Source organism: Moschus berezovskii, chromosome 19, assembly GCF_049115385.1.
Source record: "Moschus berezovskii isolate FMDL1 chromosome 19, NW_MosBer_1.0, whole genome shotgun sequence".
Lineage (NCBI taxonomy): Eukaryota > Metazoa > Chordata > Mammalia > Artiodactyla > Moschidae > Moschus > Moschus berezovskii.
In genome coordinates, this window is record NC_142478.1 from 21,475,892 (window position 1) to 21,494,099 (window position 18,208).

The 18,208-nt window shown below is 35.8% G+C and overlaps 1 protein-coding gene across 2 annotated transcripts in view; it reads right to left on the reverse strand.

Moving 5' to 3' along the window:
• NAA15 (N-alpha-acetyltransferase 15, NatA auxiliary subunit) overlaps positions 1–18,208 on the reverse strand; it is a 72,431-nt gene that overhangs the window by 8,988 nt on the left and 45,235 nt on the right. For both annotated transcript variants that reach the window (XM_055404830.2, XM_055404829.2), the window contains exons 11-17: positions 17,570–17,739; positions 16,235–16,387; positions 15,252–15,380; positions 13,824–14,037; positions 8,563–8,756; positions 2,878–2,986; positions 773–871 (exon numbers count right to left, since the gene is read on the reverse strand). In XM_055404830.2, coding sequence (XP_055260805.1) covers positions 773–871; positions 2,878–2,986; positions 8,563–8,756; positions 13,824–14,037; positions 15,252–15,380; positions 16,235–16,387; positions 17,570–17,739 — 1,068 coding nt within the window. The remainder of the gene's footprint in view (positions 1–772; positions 872–2,877; positions 2,987–8,562; positions 8,757–13,823; positions 14,038–15,251; positions 15,381–16,234; positions 16,388–17,569; positions 17,740–18,208) is intronic.

An 18,208-nucleotide genomic window follows, 5' to 3' on the forward strand; every position in this document is an offset into this window, starting at 1 on the left:
TTCAAATTCTGCAGACTGTTCTACTAAACATTCAATTTCTCCTTATCCAGTTACTTAAAAACCAAAACACTAAAACACTACTTGACAACAGAAGTACTTTATTCTAAATTTAAAGCTCTGGTAGTAGAAAGAACAATATGAAGATCTGTGCTTTCATTCCTGTTTCATTACTAATTATTGGTGTTATCTTAAATAAGTAATTTAGTATTTTAGAATCCTAAATTTCTCAACTATGAGAGATAACTGGCATAATATTCCACCTTTCGTTTTCTAAAATTCTGTAGCTTTACTTCACATTAAAACTTACATATGGATCTTACTGACTAAACATTTGAAAAGGGCAAAAATTTGTTTTAAAGTTACTTTTACCCTACATTTACTGACAAAAATTTTATGATTCAAATCATTATGCTAGAGACAGGTAAATGAGATAATTTGTCAATTTTGAAGAGATTTTTAAATTTTACAACAATTAACTACTTCACATAATGAAATACGATTCAAAATTTCAACTTATTAACCTTTAAGAAACAGAAATAAAGATTATTCTCACATATCTTGCCTGAATGATTCTGTGTCAAAATCAGATAACATTTCTAGTCTTAAAGACCTCACCACAAAGAAAAGACTTGTTTTTTCCCCAGGCTAACTATTAAGTTAACACAACAGCTTTAAAATGATTTGAGTTTATGATAAACTTGTATAAATAACTTATTCAGTCACTATCAGCTACTGTAGTCAAATACTTATGTAACAGAAAATTAAAACATACCAGTACTAAAGAGTCGAATCATACATTCATGAAGCCAGGGATGACTAGAATCAATAGCAAATGCTCTCTTTACTGATTGTAGCATCAAAAGAAACTTTTCTACAAAAAGAAAAAGATATACTTTGATCATTTAATAAAAAGAGATACCCTCCTTTAGAGGACTAATAGTATCTTACAAATAGAAAAATTCATTTAGAGTCAATCACATCTGGACAGCAACGTATGACTGAAGCAATTGACTTCCTCAGGTTAGCAACATTAGCTAATATTGTCCACGCAACATTAAGAAAAATGGTTTTATTAAGTATAAAAAATTTAGATAGCATTCTACATTATTTAGACTAATGCCACATAAGCAAAAAAATTTTGAAGCCATTTCACTGAATCTCCTTTATGTAGTCAAATAAATTTTTCCTATTACTTAGAAAACTTCGTTGTTTACACTTGAAAGTAACATTGTTTACACCTTTCTTGTGTTTTGCTGACATGTGAAATCATTTCCCTTCCACCTCACTGTTCCTCTCCGGTCAATCCCTGGCTTCTCTTCCCCATCAAAGGTAGAGTATTGACCAAGGTTATGTTTTTAATCCCTTTCTAATCTTTCCCAACGCTATCTCTACCCACCCCATCCCCCATGTTTTCCAAACTTTAGTAGTGACTCCACCTGATGGATGGAAAAGTGCACCCAAATACTTACCACAATTCCAAGTCTCATCCACAGCCGTCTTTGTTAAGACTTCTCTAATAGGGTACAACTCTCCAAATATCAAAATTTGAAACCCTAGGCTCCTCTGACAATTTCTTTTCCCCTAACTCCTACACTCAGAAAGCTAAAAATACAGCTATGTCCTTTATCACTGCCCATTTCACGCTGTAGCAATGGACTCCAAATGCTGGAGAGTGACTGAGAGGTAGTATATAGCAAAGAAGCCAGAAGGATTCAGACTGCTTTTCACTACTTAAAGCAGAACAGCTTTTGTATTTTACACTTTGGGGTTCCATGCAAAAATATTTGTTTAAAAAATATTTGCTTAAAAGATCTGTGTTAACTATTAACAAAACTTTAAAATTACTGGACTAAAATTAAACTAATTTTCCAAATTACGACAGGAGCACTGTGGAAAATAGAAAATATAGAAGAAAAGTATTTTAATCACTCAAACTCCATCAAGAGACAAGCTCTTATGTTTTGATCTATTTTCTTCTTAGCTAGTATTCTATTTTACATACTCATATAAGTATCTTAATAGAGATTAAAATAAACTATAGTTAGTTCTGAACCTTATTTTGAAACAATGTTATACAGTAACCTTTCCCCAGCATTTGATAATCATGATTTTTTGATGGATACTCGACTGAGGTATCATTTTATTCTGTCTATTTTAGCAGGACAGTTACTGTTTGGAGCAGCAATTTTAGTCAGATGTTACTAACCAGTTTCTCTTTCCTTAAATAGGTATCACCTTTAGTGATAAAAATTTTTTTCAACGAACCATTTGGATTACATCAATTCAATACCATAAAATCTTCTTAGTATCTACTACAAATAGCTTAAGAATTCTAAATCTAGCAACCAAAATCCTCCATCTAACCTTTACCTGGCTTAGGCAACAAAGGCAACCTCAACACTATTTACACACACTTGTTTTCTCTTAATAGATAGTCTTCCCTTCTATGTATCTTTTCTTTTAGAAGTATGGTCTGTTCTTCAAGATACACCTCAAACATCATATCTTCTATCTGTAACGATGGCTAATGGTTGACATATTATTTACTGCTTATTGTGTACCAAACACTATTCTAAGACCTATGTGGATTATTTAGTTACTAAATTTTATCCACATATGAGCATGATAATCACTATATTTCACCTTAATTTTAGTTATATATTGTACATCTATTTTTGATTCTAATGCCCTAGGAGAGATAATCACATCACTGTACTTCCCCATAACATGTTGGAAAAAGCAGGCATTTCTTTGTGAGGAAGCTGCACTTACATTTGCCAAAATATCCTACAGTGGTGAGGCCATCAGAATTGGCAACTATATTCTGAGAAATAAAGTGATCAATTTTATCAGAGCCACTATTCCCTAATTGCCTACCTTTCCTAAAGTAAATCTCAAAGGCAAAAAGATGAGTTTCTATCTTGTTCTTCACCAAGTTCTTCAATGGCGTTAGAAATTTAATAGCTTCTTCCAATGGAGTTTCAACCTAACAAAAATAAGAGATATTATACAAATGGAAGCAAGATTTTTTTTTGGGGGGGGGGCGGGGATATCAATTTACTCTATTTATTAAATACACTTTTTCGGTAAAAACCACTTACCAGTCACCCAGAAATACACTGCCATATTTTACCCTCCCACAATCTAAAGGAAGGGGATTCTGAACTCCTCATTCACTGAGATTATACAGTATCTGTGGATAGAAACTATCCAACAAGAAGAAGATAAAATAGAACCAGAACCAGGAAAAGAAAGACAGTAAGAGAAACAAGTAAGATAGCCAAGGGGAGCAAAAAAAAAGAGAAGGGATGTGGAACAGGATGACAAGGGCTAAGAACTGTAGAGAACATTAAAGAATGAGTGAAAGTTGAGTATAATCAAGCTGTTAAAAAATAGTACAATATCTGTTCTGTGTTGTTTTGTTCCACTCCGAATTCTACAGAAATTCATATTTATATAAATGCCATACTATAGGTGGGGTGTCATTTGGAAAGTTTTATATTTACGGAATGCTGTGTCTACCACCCTGTGAGTACTGAGACAAGACTAGTCTCTGTAGACTGGGGCTGGGATAGGGCAAAACACTATATTCACACTCAGCACCTGGATCCTTATACTTGCCCTCTTCTCATCACTGAGGCAATAACAATGTACCCTCAGTGGAATTCAGATGTGCCATATCTATCCAACATAACTCTGCCCATACAGTAATTTGTGGTTTCACCAACAGAGATTTAGGCCAAGGAAATTATTTAACAGCATTAAAAACAAAATCAAGTTAAACAGTAAGTGGTGTCCGTAGGACTTACCCTGTACTAGTATGGACAGCACCCAGTCATTATTCAAGGAGGTAAGCTCTACCCTAGGGATCAGAATGTGGCAGCATCACTACTGTAACCGTCTAGACACCAAGAGACAGAGGAGAAAACAGGGCCTCGTAAGTGCACCTTTCTCACACCGGTGAGTGTTCTGCTGCTCACTCCCATGACGCTTTTTACAAAAACTGATTTATTTTTTATTGAAGGATAATTGCTTTACAGAATTTTGCTGTTTTCTGTCAAACCTCATCAAATCTATGTTTTAATGAGTTAGAATTTGTGGTATACAGGGGAGAAACAGTTACCAGGGAAAGCAGAGAACTGGAAACTGAAATTACCACCCAGCTAACAGTTAGAACTGGACATGGAACAACAGACTGGTTCCAAATAGGAAAAGGAGTACGTCAAGGTTGTATACTGTCACTCTATTTAACCTGTATGCAGAGTACATCATGAGGAACGCTGGGCTAGAAGAAACACAAGCTGGAATCAAGATTGCCGGGAGAAATATCAATAACCTCAGATATGCAGATGACACTACCCTTATGGCAGAAAGTGAAGAGGAACTCAAAAGCCTCTTGATGAAAGTGAAAGAGGAGAGTGAAAAGGTTGGCTTGAAGCTCAACATTCAGAAAACGAAGATCATGGCATCTGGTCCCATCACTTCATGGGAAATAGATGGGGAAACAGTGGAAACGGTGTCAGACTTTACTTTTTTGGGCTCTAAAATCACTGCAGATGCTGATTGCAGCCAGGAAATTAAAAGACGCTTACTCCTTAGAAGGAAAGTTATGACCAACCTAGATAGAATATTAAAAAGCAGAGACATTACTTTGCCAACCAAGGTCCGTCTAGTCAAGGCTATGGTTTTTCCCGTGGTCATGTATGGATGTGAGAGTTGGACTGTGAAGAAAGCTGACTGCCGAAGAATTGATGCTTTTGAACTGCGGTGCTGGAGAAGACTCTTTTTTTTTTTTCCTGGAGAAGACTCTTGAGAGTCCCTTGGACTGCGAGGAGATCCAACCAGTCCATTCTAAAGGAGATCAATCCTGGGTGTTCATTGGAAGGACTGATGCTAAAGCTGAAACTCCAATATTTTGGCCACCTCTTGCGACGAGTTGACTCACTGGAAAAAGAGTCTGATGCTAGGAGGGATTGGGGGTGGGAGGAGACGGGGACGACAGAGAATGAGATGGCTGGATGGCATCACCGACTCGATGGACATGAGTTTGAGTGAACTCCAAGAGTTGGTGATGGACAGGGAGGCCTGGTGTGCTGTGATTCATGGGGTCGTGGAGAGTCGGACACGACTGAGCGACTGAACTGAACTGATAGCAAGCTTTTCATTCCCTAAGAAGTACAAACTGAAGTGAAGGTCACTGCATTGACCAGGATAATTTACTGGAGATAGACATGGCTGCTATCATTATAAAATAGAAACAAAAAGGGATATTATGAAGTTGAATCATTACAAGCATTGGTGGTGGTGATAAGTCGCTCAGTCATGTCCAACTCTTTGAGACCCCATGGATTATACAGTCCATGGAATTCTCTAGGCCAGAATACTGGAGTGGGTAGCTTATCTCTTCTCCAGGTGATCTTCCCAACCCAGGGATAGAACCCAGGTCTCCCACACTGCAGGTGGATTCCTCACCAGCTGAGCCACAAGGGAAGGCCATACATGCATTGCTGTGACTAAAATTGAGTATTTGAATTTAAAAAGAGAAAAGAGAGAAATTAATTCTGTCTGCAACTCTAATAAATGGAAACATATGCCCTCAAAGGAGATGTGGATTTCTTGTCCCCACATACTTCTGTGGGTCTCTCAAAGGTAAGACTTTGTCAAGTTAAATCTAAATGATAAAATATTATGTACATAACCAAGACAAAGCTAACTACATTCTACAGCTACATATATATAATGCAGTAGAGAGTGATATAAACAAAAGCATATAAATAGGGATGATGTTCTACAACCAGTGCGCTAAGATAAAACTACTCTTAAAAATCCCTGAAGTTAAGACACACAGATATAGCTATGAATATACACTATCACTAGTTTGTGTTGTATGTATGAAAACCATATATTTAAGTATCAAAATCGCAATCAGTGTAGTAAGACAGTCACACTATGACAGGCATATAAGAACTGAGAGGACAATCAAAACTCCCACATCTCAAACTCAGGTGGGGTCCTAATGTTCACTGAGATAAGTACTGGGTGGAACTGCCAGCATTATGTATACTCTTTTCTGCCTCTCTCTCAAAAAAAAATTACATCCAACCTTGAAGATCTGAATTTGTGTAACTTAAACAGATGTAGAAAAGGAAGACACTGTTGATGGCATTTAATGCCATTTAAGACATTTATGAGGGCATTTTCTTCATATGCAATTTTTTAACTTATAAACTGACCTGAAATCTAATCCAAGTGTTAAAATATGTGGTATAAGTGTTTATCTCCTTATACTCCCAACGTAGCAACAAAAAGTTTAACATTAGTTTAAAATTCAAAGTTTCAAAACTAAACACTACACAGGAACTTCCCTGGCAGTTCAGTGGTTAGACTTTGCTTTCCAATGCAGGGGGTGCAGATTCAATCCCTGGTCAGAGTTTTCCACAAGCCTTGCAGCCAAAAGCCCAAAACATAAAACAGAAGCAACAATGTAACAAATCCAATAAAGACTTTAAAAAATGGTCCACATCCAAAAAAAAAAAATCTTTAAAAATACCAACTAAAAACTACTGCCTCATGGTAAGTTGGATAAGCAAGCAATACATTCCATCAAGCTTTCAGATTTACACTCAGTTAACTCAGTATTAAGCTAATAAACCTATTATTTTCCTTCTCTCTTTCTTAACTAGAATAACTCCTAATTTAACATTGCTTTTATTTAAATTATCTTGATCTGGTGAACTAAATTTATGATTTACTACCTGGAAGAATGATGAAATGTAAGACCACCAAATCAAAAAGAAACAAACAAAAAAAGCAACTATACATTACAGACCCAGAACTGGCAGGCAGTTTTTAAAACAGCCTGCGATGCCCCTCCCGATTATGACAGCTTGGTGTAAAATGTGGCCTTGCCACCACTTTGGGGTATGGGTGACTGTGGATTCTATTAGATGCAGACATCTTGGATACAGTCATCCTAAAAAGAGAAAGGTGCTACGTGCCTAACAGGTAAGAACAGTATATACTGAAGAGGAGTCCATGAAACTGGGTGCCTTCCACTAGGCTCCTCCCAAATAAAGGAGTCAAAAGTACTTTCTATAGTGCTTTTGCTGTGAGACTTTACAACCCTCTAGCTACAAATGACTAGACTATAACTTGACATCTGGCCCCAAAGCAGCTATCATAGGCTAAACAAAGAAAATGGAACAGTGTATAAGGAGACCAAGTGCAAGAAATCTGCTATGCAGGGTACTCCTTTATTAGACAGTAACTAAATACAAACAGATCCCCTCTTTAAACTATAAAGAAAGACACAAAGAGTTACAAGAAAAAAGTCATTAAGTCATGAGACAGACAGCAAATGGAAAGAATGACAGCGGCAGACAGTCAGTGATGGTGGTAAAAGTGGAAGTAAGAAAAAAGTGGAGGCATAAAGATGGAAGGCCCTGTAAAGTTGGTATTATCCCTAAGAACTCTGCAGTTCTCCATGGGGCCTGAAAGGTCAATTTTCCGTGCTTCTTCACATCCCTGTATAGTCTTTCAATAAACCCCCAACAATAAAAAGGCAGTATCTTTGTTTCTAGAAAGCACAAAATTATTTGTCAATACAGCTTTGTGAAATTCAAGCTACATTTATCAATGGTTCTTAAATAGCAATACTGCTATGCAATATTACTGTCCATCTGCTAGGATATAATTCTAAAAGTATTTTCAAACTCTATCCGTTAGGGATGACAATTTTCCTTAGTTATAAAGCATTCGAAGACTTTGAATTTTTAGTTACTAGTAAGGCTAAAACTCAACTCTAGGGTGACTGTTTACTATATTGCTTTAACACAGTAAAGCATGCAGTTACTCGCACATGGAGCAGGAGAGTGTCAAGGGTCAGAAGAAAAGGGCATAGGTGTGCTAATGATCAAAATGATTCACATGACAATGGATGCCTTGGATTCAGTCTAACAGTTAAAAATGGCAGATAAGATTTTTGGCTTGGGGAAAATATTTGAGGACTTTAAAGATATTAGGTACAAACAGTTAAGTAGAATATACTGTAAGTTGACAACAAGAGTGAGAGAGACATATAGAATTCACCTTTTAAGAAGCTCAATTTAGACTATATAAAAACTTAAATGCTACCACTTATAACAGACTACATTCTTTACACATATATTTTTTCTCTAGTCCTGACATCTTGTTTAGTAATGATTTTTCCTAGTCCCATTTTACAGTTGAGAAAAACCATCAGAGAAGTTAGATAAAAGTGTCTAAGATACACAGTGACATGTAAGAGCTAATTATGTGGTCCCAGATCAGAATGACTCAAAAGCCAAAACTTGCCAATATACCATACACAGTACTCAGAATCACTATTTCAAGTTTTAAATGTGACATACAATCAGAAAAGAGAGATACAAGAGAAAGCGTAAAGAGAGAGAGGAAAGAAGGAAAACTAAAAATAAATCTCTTACTCTAAAATCTATCATCAAATTGGCTGAAAAAGACTCTATAAAGCAACAGCTGGTCATGAGATTTCACTCAGTTGTGCTAAATACTATTTTTAAGTACCTTGGCCAGTTTCTCTGGAATAAGTTCTTCTTTTGGACCTCCAATTTCCTCATCGTCATCATCCTTTTTCTTTTTCTGATTTCTCTGCTGCTTTTCTTTTTCTGCATTTTTTTTCTCTTCCTCTATCTGGGCTTTCTTTTGAGCTCTTCTTTGTTTGTTACGTAGCTTCTTTAGCTCTTTATCAGACATGTTTGCTGTAAGCAGTATTAATAAAACCATCAATGTGTTAATCAGATTTATAATGATCAATTACTACTGTGTATTAATAATATTCCCAAACTCCCATTAAAAATGTTTCATATTACACATGTTCATGTGCCTTTAATAAGGCTGCATTTGTTAAAGAACATAAACATTTTCAAAAAATTTGTGAAACCAAGAGAAGACCTACTGTGACAACCACAGCAAAGTACAAAAGCATGAGTTCCTCCAGTAAAATTAAACTATTTGCAGTTCTAAGAATGTAACAAGCGGTTTCAGATCCCTATGGCACTGTATTATGCTTTAGTTATGCCTTCTCTAATCCTGTCAAACAGTGCTGCCACCATGCCTTACGTATTCTGCTTGTCATAATACTTTGTCTATACATCTGTTTCTCTTTTAGACTGTGAGTTCCTTGGTGGAAGAGACCTTGTTTTACTCAAAATCTTTGTGCTGTCAAGGTCTAGCAGCGTACCAAAACACACAGAAAACACTCAAATATCTGTTGAAGGAAGAATGAATAACTGTATAGTAAATTTAAAATGTGACATTAAAAATTAACAATTATTCTTTGAGGTACAAACCACAGAATGTCTTGAAGAAAGACTAGAAATCTCTGATAAACATGCTATAATACAGTGGGAAAATTGTATTGTGTAGACTTAAAGCAATAAATCTGAAAGCCGTCTGTTCAATAGGTATTTGAAAAACACTTGTTAATGAAATGAAAAAAAGTCATTCTAAAATACTCTACCACTATGGTGATTTTTAAATATGCCCACAAATTCTTCCCTTCAAAAAGTAAAGCCTATTTCCCCTTCCCTCGAATGTGAGCTATACTTAGTGACTAGATTCTAACTGATAGAATGTACTAGAAGCGAATATGTATGACACCCAAGACTAGGAAATACAAGCACCGTGGATTCCTCTTTGCTTTCCCTCGGATCACTCAGAGGAAGCCAGCTGTCATGTTGTGAAGAAACCCAAACCACCTCATGCAAACACCCATGTAGCCAAGAACAGAACTCTGGCCATGAGTAAGCCATCCTGGAAGTAAATTCTCCAACCCAGGCCAATCCTTTGATGCCTTGATGTCAAGAAGAGAAAAATGGGCAATAGAAACCTGTGTACCGATATCAATACAACAGTTTTCAGTATGACTTTGCAATAAGCTTTGGAGTTTTGATAAGTCCTGTATGGACCGCATTGTGATTCACTTGCTAGTTGTACTTTATGGAGATTATTTTATGATCTAAAAGACTGTACTGTATATAGGAGGTATGTTACCTTCTCCTTATTTGTATGTTTACCATATACTTTGATATTTGAAATGTTATGTACTGGAAAGGCCATTTATATTTCTAGAAAAGATTGGATTTTATGCAACCTTTTTTCCTTGAATTAACAGCAATAAAAAAATGAAAAATGGAAAAAAAAAAAAGCTTTGGGCTTCCCTGGTGGCTCAGGAGTAAAGAGTCCACCTGCCAAAGCAGGAGATGTGGGTTCAGTTCCTGGGATGGGAAGATCCCCTGGAGAAGAAAATGGCAACCCACTCCAGTAGTTTTGCCTGGAAAATCCCATGGACAGAGGAGCTTGGCAGTCTACAGTGCACGGGGTTACAAAGAGTTAGACGTGACTCAGCAACTAAACAACAACAATAATAAATTTTAATATATGTGAGAACAAGACACCATGCCCACAACCCACCAAAATATTTTTTCAGAGCTTAGATTATGATAAAAGTGACATTTTAAACTTATGGATGACCTATTCAAATAAGTACTATTTCGAAGTCAGCAGTGTTTTATTTGGGGATAAAAAAGCCACCCTTCACTTCCCATCACATATAAAAATTATCTCCAGATGATCACACAGCCAAATGTAAAAATAACAAAGCAAACATTATGAGAAAACAAAGAAGATATTTATAAACATGTTATACACTTTGAAGGTGAAAAGTCTTTCTAAGCCAAGACCCAGAAGCCATAAAAGACTAAAATAGTTTTGCCTTAGAAAAATTAAAACTTTTACATAATGAAAGATACCCATCATAAAGAAAGCTAAGACCTAAGCAACAGGAAGAAAACATTTGCAACACTTAAATAAGGATTGAGGTCCTCAACACATACAGATCTCCTACAAACCAAGAAGTTTCAAAATAAAATAGGTAAAAGATATGAACAGGCAATTCATGTAAGAAACCCAAAAGCAGGACTTGCCTGGTAGTCCAGTGATTAAGAATCTGCCTTGCAATGCAATGGACTCAGGATACAGGGAACTAAGACCCCACATGCCTCAGAGCAACTAAGCCTGCAAGCCACAACTACTGAGCTCTGTGTCACAACTAGTGAATCCGTGCGCTGCAACAAAAGACCCGCACTATGCAATGAAGATCCTGTGTGTTACAACTAAGACCCAAAGCAGCCTAATAAATGATTATAAATTAATGTTTTCCCCTAAGTAACAAAAATGTAAAGGATGAACAATTTTCAGTGTTAGCAATAAAATAAAAGACAATCTGAATACACTGTTGGTGGCAACAAAAACTTTTATGGAAGGCTATGCAATTCTCATAATCTCTGACCTAGTAATTTCCTCTTTTAACAATCCCTGCTAAATAAATATGTGCACAATGATGACTTACAGGACATGTACTTTAGCACTGTACTGGGCACGAGGGAACCCTTGTTCCCATTAACAAAATTTAAAATGTTGTAAATTTTAGAACATTGTGAATGGTATCATCCCATTTATGGGTTTGGAGAAGGCAATGGCAACCCACTCCAGCACTCTTGCCTGGCAAATCCCATGGATGGAGGAGCCTGGTGGGCTGCAGTCCATGGGGTCGCGAAGAGTCGGACACAACTGAGCAACTTCACTTTCACTTTTCACTTTCATGCACTGGAGAAGGAAACGGCAACCCACTCCAGTGTTCTTGCCTGGAGAATCCCAGGGACGGTGGAGCCTGGCGGGCTGGGGTCGCACAGAGTCGGACACGACTGAAGCGACTTAGCAGCAGCAAGCATTTATGGGTTTAAAAAATAAACGAACAAACCACAAGAACCACCCTGAAACTGTGCAGAACATATGTGCATATGAAACTGAAAATGGTAGTTGTGCACAAAAGAAACTGAACACTTAATAGGGATAGCCCTTTGAAAGGAGAAAACCTTCAGGCAGGAGAAAAGTGAAGAGGGATTTTCACATTTGCTAGGTGTTTTTCTGAGTTACTTTAACTTTGTATATCCCAGAGTTAATTGTGTATTGGGACTTCCCTGGTGGTCCAGTGGTTAGTACTACACACTACCACTGCAGGGGGTATGGGTTCAATCCCTGGTTCAGGGAACTAAGATCTTACATGCCACATGTGTGGCAAAAAAAAAAAAAAAAGTTAATTGTATATTATTTGAAGAATTCGAAGATATGGAAGGCAGGAAGAGTAAACAGGAAAGTAAATAAGTGAAGACAGAAGATCACTGATATCATCTTCAATTATAAATTGTCCTACAGATTCTCACCAGCATTTTCTTTCCAGCTGAAGCAGTAACAACAGAGATTTAAGTGAAATCTGCAAGGGTTTCAATATGTGACCTTAGAATCTTCTAAATTGTTCTTAGGTATTGCATAATAACAAACTAACAAAAGGATCCAAAGGTCTTTAGAGGAAGAATATAGAAAGTAACCAACCATAACCTCAAAAGGGGAAGAAACTCAGGACTGAGGAAAAAAATTCTGACACAGTTTTTATGCCCCAACTCCCATAACATTTTTGCCCTGAATAAAGTCACAAAATTTTTGGACAATTAATTTTTTATCTTTTTACATGCCTAGGTCACTTTTATTCTGAGATCCTTTCCCAAATAATTATTTTAAGGAAGACTTCTTCCTACACATCTTGACATCTTGCTATTAAAATGGCATGTTAAAAATGGTCAAGTGATAAATCACTGAGCAATGTTACTGGCTTAATTTTAATTCTAACCTGGGTATTAACGTTCAAGCAATATTTATCTTTTAGTATGTCATGGCTTGGGCTCAGTCGTGCCTCACTGTATTTGAGATCCCATGAACTGTAGCCCACCAAGCTCCTCTGTCTATGGGATTTTCCCCAGCAAGAATACTGGAGTGGGTTGCCATTTCCTCCTCCAGGGCATCTCTTCCCAGGGACCAAACCCACGTCTCCTGCATTGGCAGGCAGATTCTTTACCACGGAGCCACCATATTTAGTTAAAGTTGATGAAATTCAACTCCTTAAAAGCTAATGATCTATGGCCGATTCATGTTGATATTTGGCCGATAACGACAAAATTCTGTAAAGCAATTATCCTTCCATTAAAAAATAATTTAAAAAAGCTAAAGTGTATAAATTAGCCTGGGATAGAACCTGCACGCTGAATTTACTAATTAAGAAATGAGAAACCAGAACTATAAAGGTGGCATAGAAATACAAAAAAAATAATAAAATAAAATTTAAAAAGCTAATTATCACTTACAAATCCTTGCTTAACTTTTAAAGACTATTGTCAATAGTATTTTTCTTTTGTTGCTCAGAGAAATTCACAAAACAGCCATCACCATTTTCTAAAGCATGGATAACATTGTCCCACAATGTGCAAACAGAAAGCTCAGCAAAGAGGCTTCCCTGGGACTCAGTGGTAAAGAATCTGCCTGCCAATGCAGGAGACACAGGTTCGATCCCTGATCTGAGATGATTCCACATGCCGTGAAGTGGCCAGGCCCATGCGCCACAATTACTGGGCTTGTGCTCTAGAGCCCACATGCCGTAACTACTGAAGCCTGCGAGCCCCAGGACCCTGCTCCACAAGAGAAGCCACCCCAACAAGAAGCCCATACAAAGCAACTAGAGAGAGTGGCCCCTCCTCTTCATAACTAGAGAAAACCCTCTGCAGCAATGAAGACCCAGCACAGCCAAAAAATAAAATTATTTTTTTAAAAAATCATCTTTCAAAAAAAAAAAAAGCTCAGGAAAAATCTGTTACACAAAAACATAAATATACATATACATACCACAGGAAAAAATAACTCTTTGAATATTATACCTGTATCAGCTTCATGTTCTTTATTCTCATCTGTAAGAGGGCTGTCATGAAGCTTCAAATAGATCTCTATAGCAATTCTTGCGGCCTTGAAGTAAAATGGATGCTGTCGAAGTACATCTTCTAGCTTTAGTAAGTCCACATATGATCTAAGGGTAATCTTCCTCATACAGTATGTATGAAAGTCAAACTGGTCATCAGTGATTTCTATAAAATGCTAACAAAATTATCTTTTTTATTATAGTGAAGTATAGCAACAGCAAAGCAGCTACAAAAATGAAAGCCTTGGAATTACTGTTTCCAGGGCATGAAAATAAAAATCAGTAAAATTTTAAAATATTAAAAATTACAACAATTGGATTTAAATACTTTACCTATCAATTAAGCAAATACAATAGGCCATGACTTAGCATAGTTTGTTTGTGGCATACATTAGTGACTGAATTATATGCTGAATGAAAGGAAACACAATGCTTTATTTTTTTCTAGTTATTTTATGTTTATTTGATGAATCCACATTTTAGAATATCAATAAATATCTTTTTTTCACAATGATGCTTTAAAATGTATTTATTCCTTCCTTAATCATATTTAAATAAAGCTACCATCATAAATCCAACAGAATTTATTAGCATACATAATGGTGCAGTACAGTAGATTTACATGTTAAACATTCAGCTTTTATATTTAGAACAATCTGCAAAGGATTTTAATATGTAGTACTTGGCAATTTTTCTGAGAATACAAATCTGAATCCTATGCAATGAAATGTTGGTATGTGGGAGAGAAATTAGGAAGTAAGTCAAGCAACCAGAAATTAACACATTTCAACTAACCTCTGCAATTCTCAACTTGTAGTAACAAAAGAAGCAAGAATTTATATAAATTACTTATATACATATATAAAAAAACATTTTAAAAAGTGAAAGCCAACTACTAGTGACAGAAATGACTAAAAAGCGCAAGGACTAAGAAAAGAATAAATTTATCAGAAAATGAGAAATTATATAGGTTACAAAAGTACTGTGAAAAGGCTTCAAAGCTTGTATCTAATATTTATCAAGGGCATATGGCAGCACCAATCAAACTCACAACCAAGAGATTTCTGGCATAGCTTAATGAGCTTCGTATGTATTAATGAAGAAGCAGCATCAATTAGAAAGAAACATCCAGAAATCAATGAAAACATAGTCAACATACAAACTTTCCATTAAGGTTTTTACATGAATTCTGACGGGAAGAGTAGACAATGGAGAAGTCTGCTGAATATGCAATCTATATTAATTATAAACTTTGAAAAATGTGAATAGTGATTTTTAGCAATCATTTGTTATGCATTAGAAAGTGAGAGAAAAGAAAAAATTAAGAGGATTTCCCTAAAACTGTCAATGGGTAACAGAATAAAATGAGAAACTTTTACGTATTACTTACTCTCTCAATTTCATGACATTTCTTAAGTGCTTCACCAAATTTATTCATTGCCTTATAAGCTTGGGCACATTCTGTCTGGAACCACATGCACTGCATTTCATTTAAGTTCTCGACCGCTGATGTTCCTTCCTATATGAAAAGCAGACATACTCAAAGACGATTTCTTACCAAATACATTATTACACCATAGGATTTAATTGATTGAATTTTCAGAACAATTTTCTATTTTTTAAAACCATTCTCAGAGAAGAGGGAACAGTTAATATGTGAAAGAAATTAGAATTATATTTCTAACCACTAAAAAACCCTCACTCAAATGATTAATCAAAAAAATCTACATAATTTGGGATGGAAAGTAATATAACAAATAGAACAGTAGCACATACTCAATTAATATGAGTATGCTGCTGCTGCTGCTAAGTCGCTTCAGTCGTGTCCAACTCTGTGCAACCCCATAGATGGCAGCCCACCAGGCTCCCCTGTCCCTGGGATTCTCCAGTCAAGAACACTGGAGTGGGTTGCCATACCCCTAAAAATTTCAACTGAACATATCTCAATATAAATCAGAGTTAAAAAACCCACTGTACAAACATATTTGAAAAACGATGTGTGTGTGTGCTCAGTCATCTCCACCTCTTTTGCAACACCATGGACTTCAGCCCTAAATAAGGCTCCTCTGTCCACAGCATTTTCCAGGCAAGGATACTGGAGTGGGTTGCCATTTCCTACTCCAGGGGATCTTCCCAATCCAGGGATTGAAGCCTGGTCTCTTCCATCTCCTGCACTGGCAGGCACATTATTTATCACTAGTGCCACCTGAGAAATAATGTTTTATAGTAATACTGATTTCAATTTTTTTTTGTTAAGGCAATTTAATTAAAATCTTGTCTTGATATGAAAAACATCAGAAGTAAACTTTGAGTTATACAAGTTATACAAGTATGAACTTTTTATTCATAAACAAACAAACTAGCTGTACAAACCCTTGTAAACTTGGAGCACATTTCTTCAGCCTCTTTTATCAAGTTGGCTTTTAGCATGTATTTTGCACACTTGGAGTTGATAAATCTGTCTGCTGTGTCCAAGGCCTGGGCCTCATCCATCCACCTTGCAGCTTCTTTAATATTCCCAGCATGCTAAAGAGGGCACAAAAACAAAATAAACCTGTCAGTATGCTAATTTTACTATGCAGATAATTTCTTTCCTGTTCATAAATAACTAAGACACAAATGCTTCCAAAGGTAATCTTCTATATCTTACAACCCTAATCAACGTAGATGCATGCAATGTACTATAAGTTCTGATACCTTTCTGGCTATGTAGACTATGAGCTCTCTGACAGTAAAGATTTGTTTTAAAAATTTTGTCTGCTGTTATAACCTCATTGGCTACACACTACAACAATGCCTGGCATATAGTGAATACTGAAAAATAATGGCTGAATCAAAGAAAATAATCAAAACCTTTAAGTGAGAACAACATAATTCAATGTAAAGATCATAACAGGCAAAAGGATGGCCAAATTTCTACTCTTAAGGAATCAAGGAAACATTACAATTAGGACCACTAGTGGACATTCCACAACGATCCTCATTCTTAATTCATCTAAATAGTCCATTTGGCAAAGCCACAAAACCAATGAGCATTACCTGGCATTTAAAAAGTGCTTTAAAATGTTACTTAATTTCATTATTTTTTGGTAAATTATTGGTTTAAAACTTCTTCCCCAAGAGCTTCTATTATTAAATTTGTATTAATATTTTTTAAATGATACTAGAACATATGACTAGAGATTCTCAAGCAAGACACAGGAATTGAAGAGGCAGAGATAACACGTAGAATTCACAGTAGAAATCTCCAGTTTCATTTTATTAAGATTACCAGATACTGATACATGATCATATTCAGATGTTAAGAGAAACAAACATTTCACAGCAAATTTAATTACTTTTGATTATCTATCTCTTTGCTAAGAAAATAACCAGATATGTATGTGTGAATGCATGAGAATATATATTATGAACAATCACATATATGAATAACCCTGTGTATATTTCTATATATGTGTTGATGTATATATACAGACACAAATTATACATGTGTTGATGTATATATATAAACACAAATAATTGAGCAAATGAGCATGACCATGAAAAGTCTAAAAAGCAATCAGACTGAGAAAAATACTATATTTGTTATTCCATGTGTTCTGAGCTATCCAATACGTCATTTTTCTTAGAACATTTAGAATGTAACATATGTTCTTAAAAATTTATGTCTCATTACCTCATAAGAAAAAAAGCAGAAGAGATGTTTACCTTATAGATTTTAGCTTTCACAAGAAAGAGTTCTATCAACGTGGGTGTACTTTCAATAGCAGTATTTATGTATTCCAGAGCAATAGATGGCTGACCAATTTTATCATAATGCTGTGCCAAGTAGTACTGGACCCAAAGTAATGTGGTTGGTGGTTCCTCTTTTCCATCATCTTTAAAGAGTAGGGGAGGAGGTGGAGAAAAGTTAGTCATTATCTATATTAAAGAGACTAGCCACCTCAAAGTGGCTCTATCTTTATTAATAAGGAAAGTCGGTCACATCATGTTATTTATGCATCTAGTTATGAAACTAGCTCTAAATGTATAAGATCTTTGGACAGCACCACACTTTCTGCTCTGTATCATTATAGCTCCCAGCACAATGCCATGCTTATCATAAACATGGCAGATAAATGAGAGCAAAGCTATAACAAATTACCTAAAAAAAAAACTGGGGGGTGGGGGATAGAGACAACAAATTTTACTAGAACTATGGTCAGGATGTTATGTATGGGGGGGGGATAAAAATAAAGGGAAAATTTCCATTAATGTAGGGTTAAAAAAAAAAGAAAAAGAAAAAAAGAAAGGCATGACTGCTTAACTGGGTTTCTAGCTAATGTACCAAACTATACATAAATATAC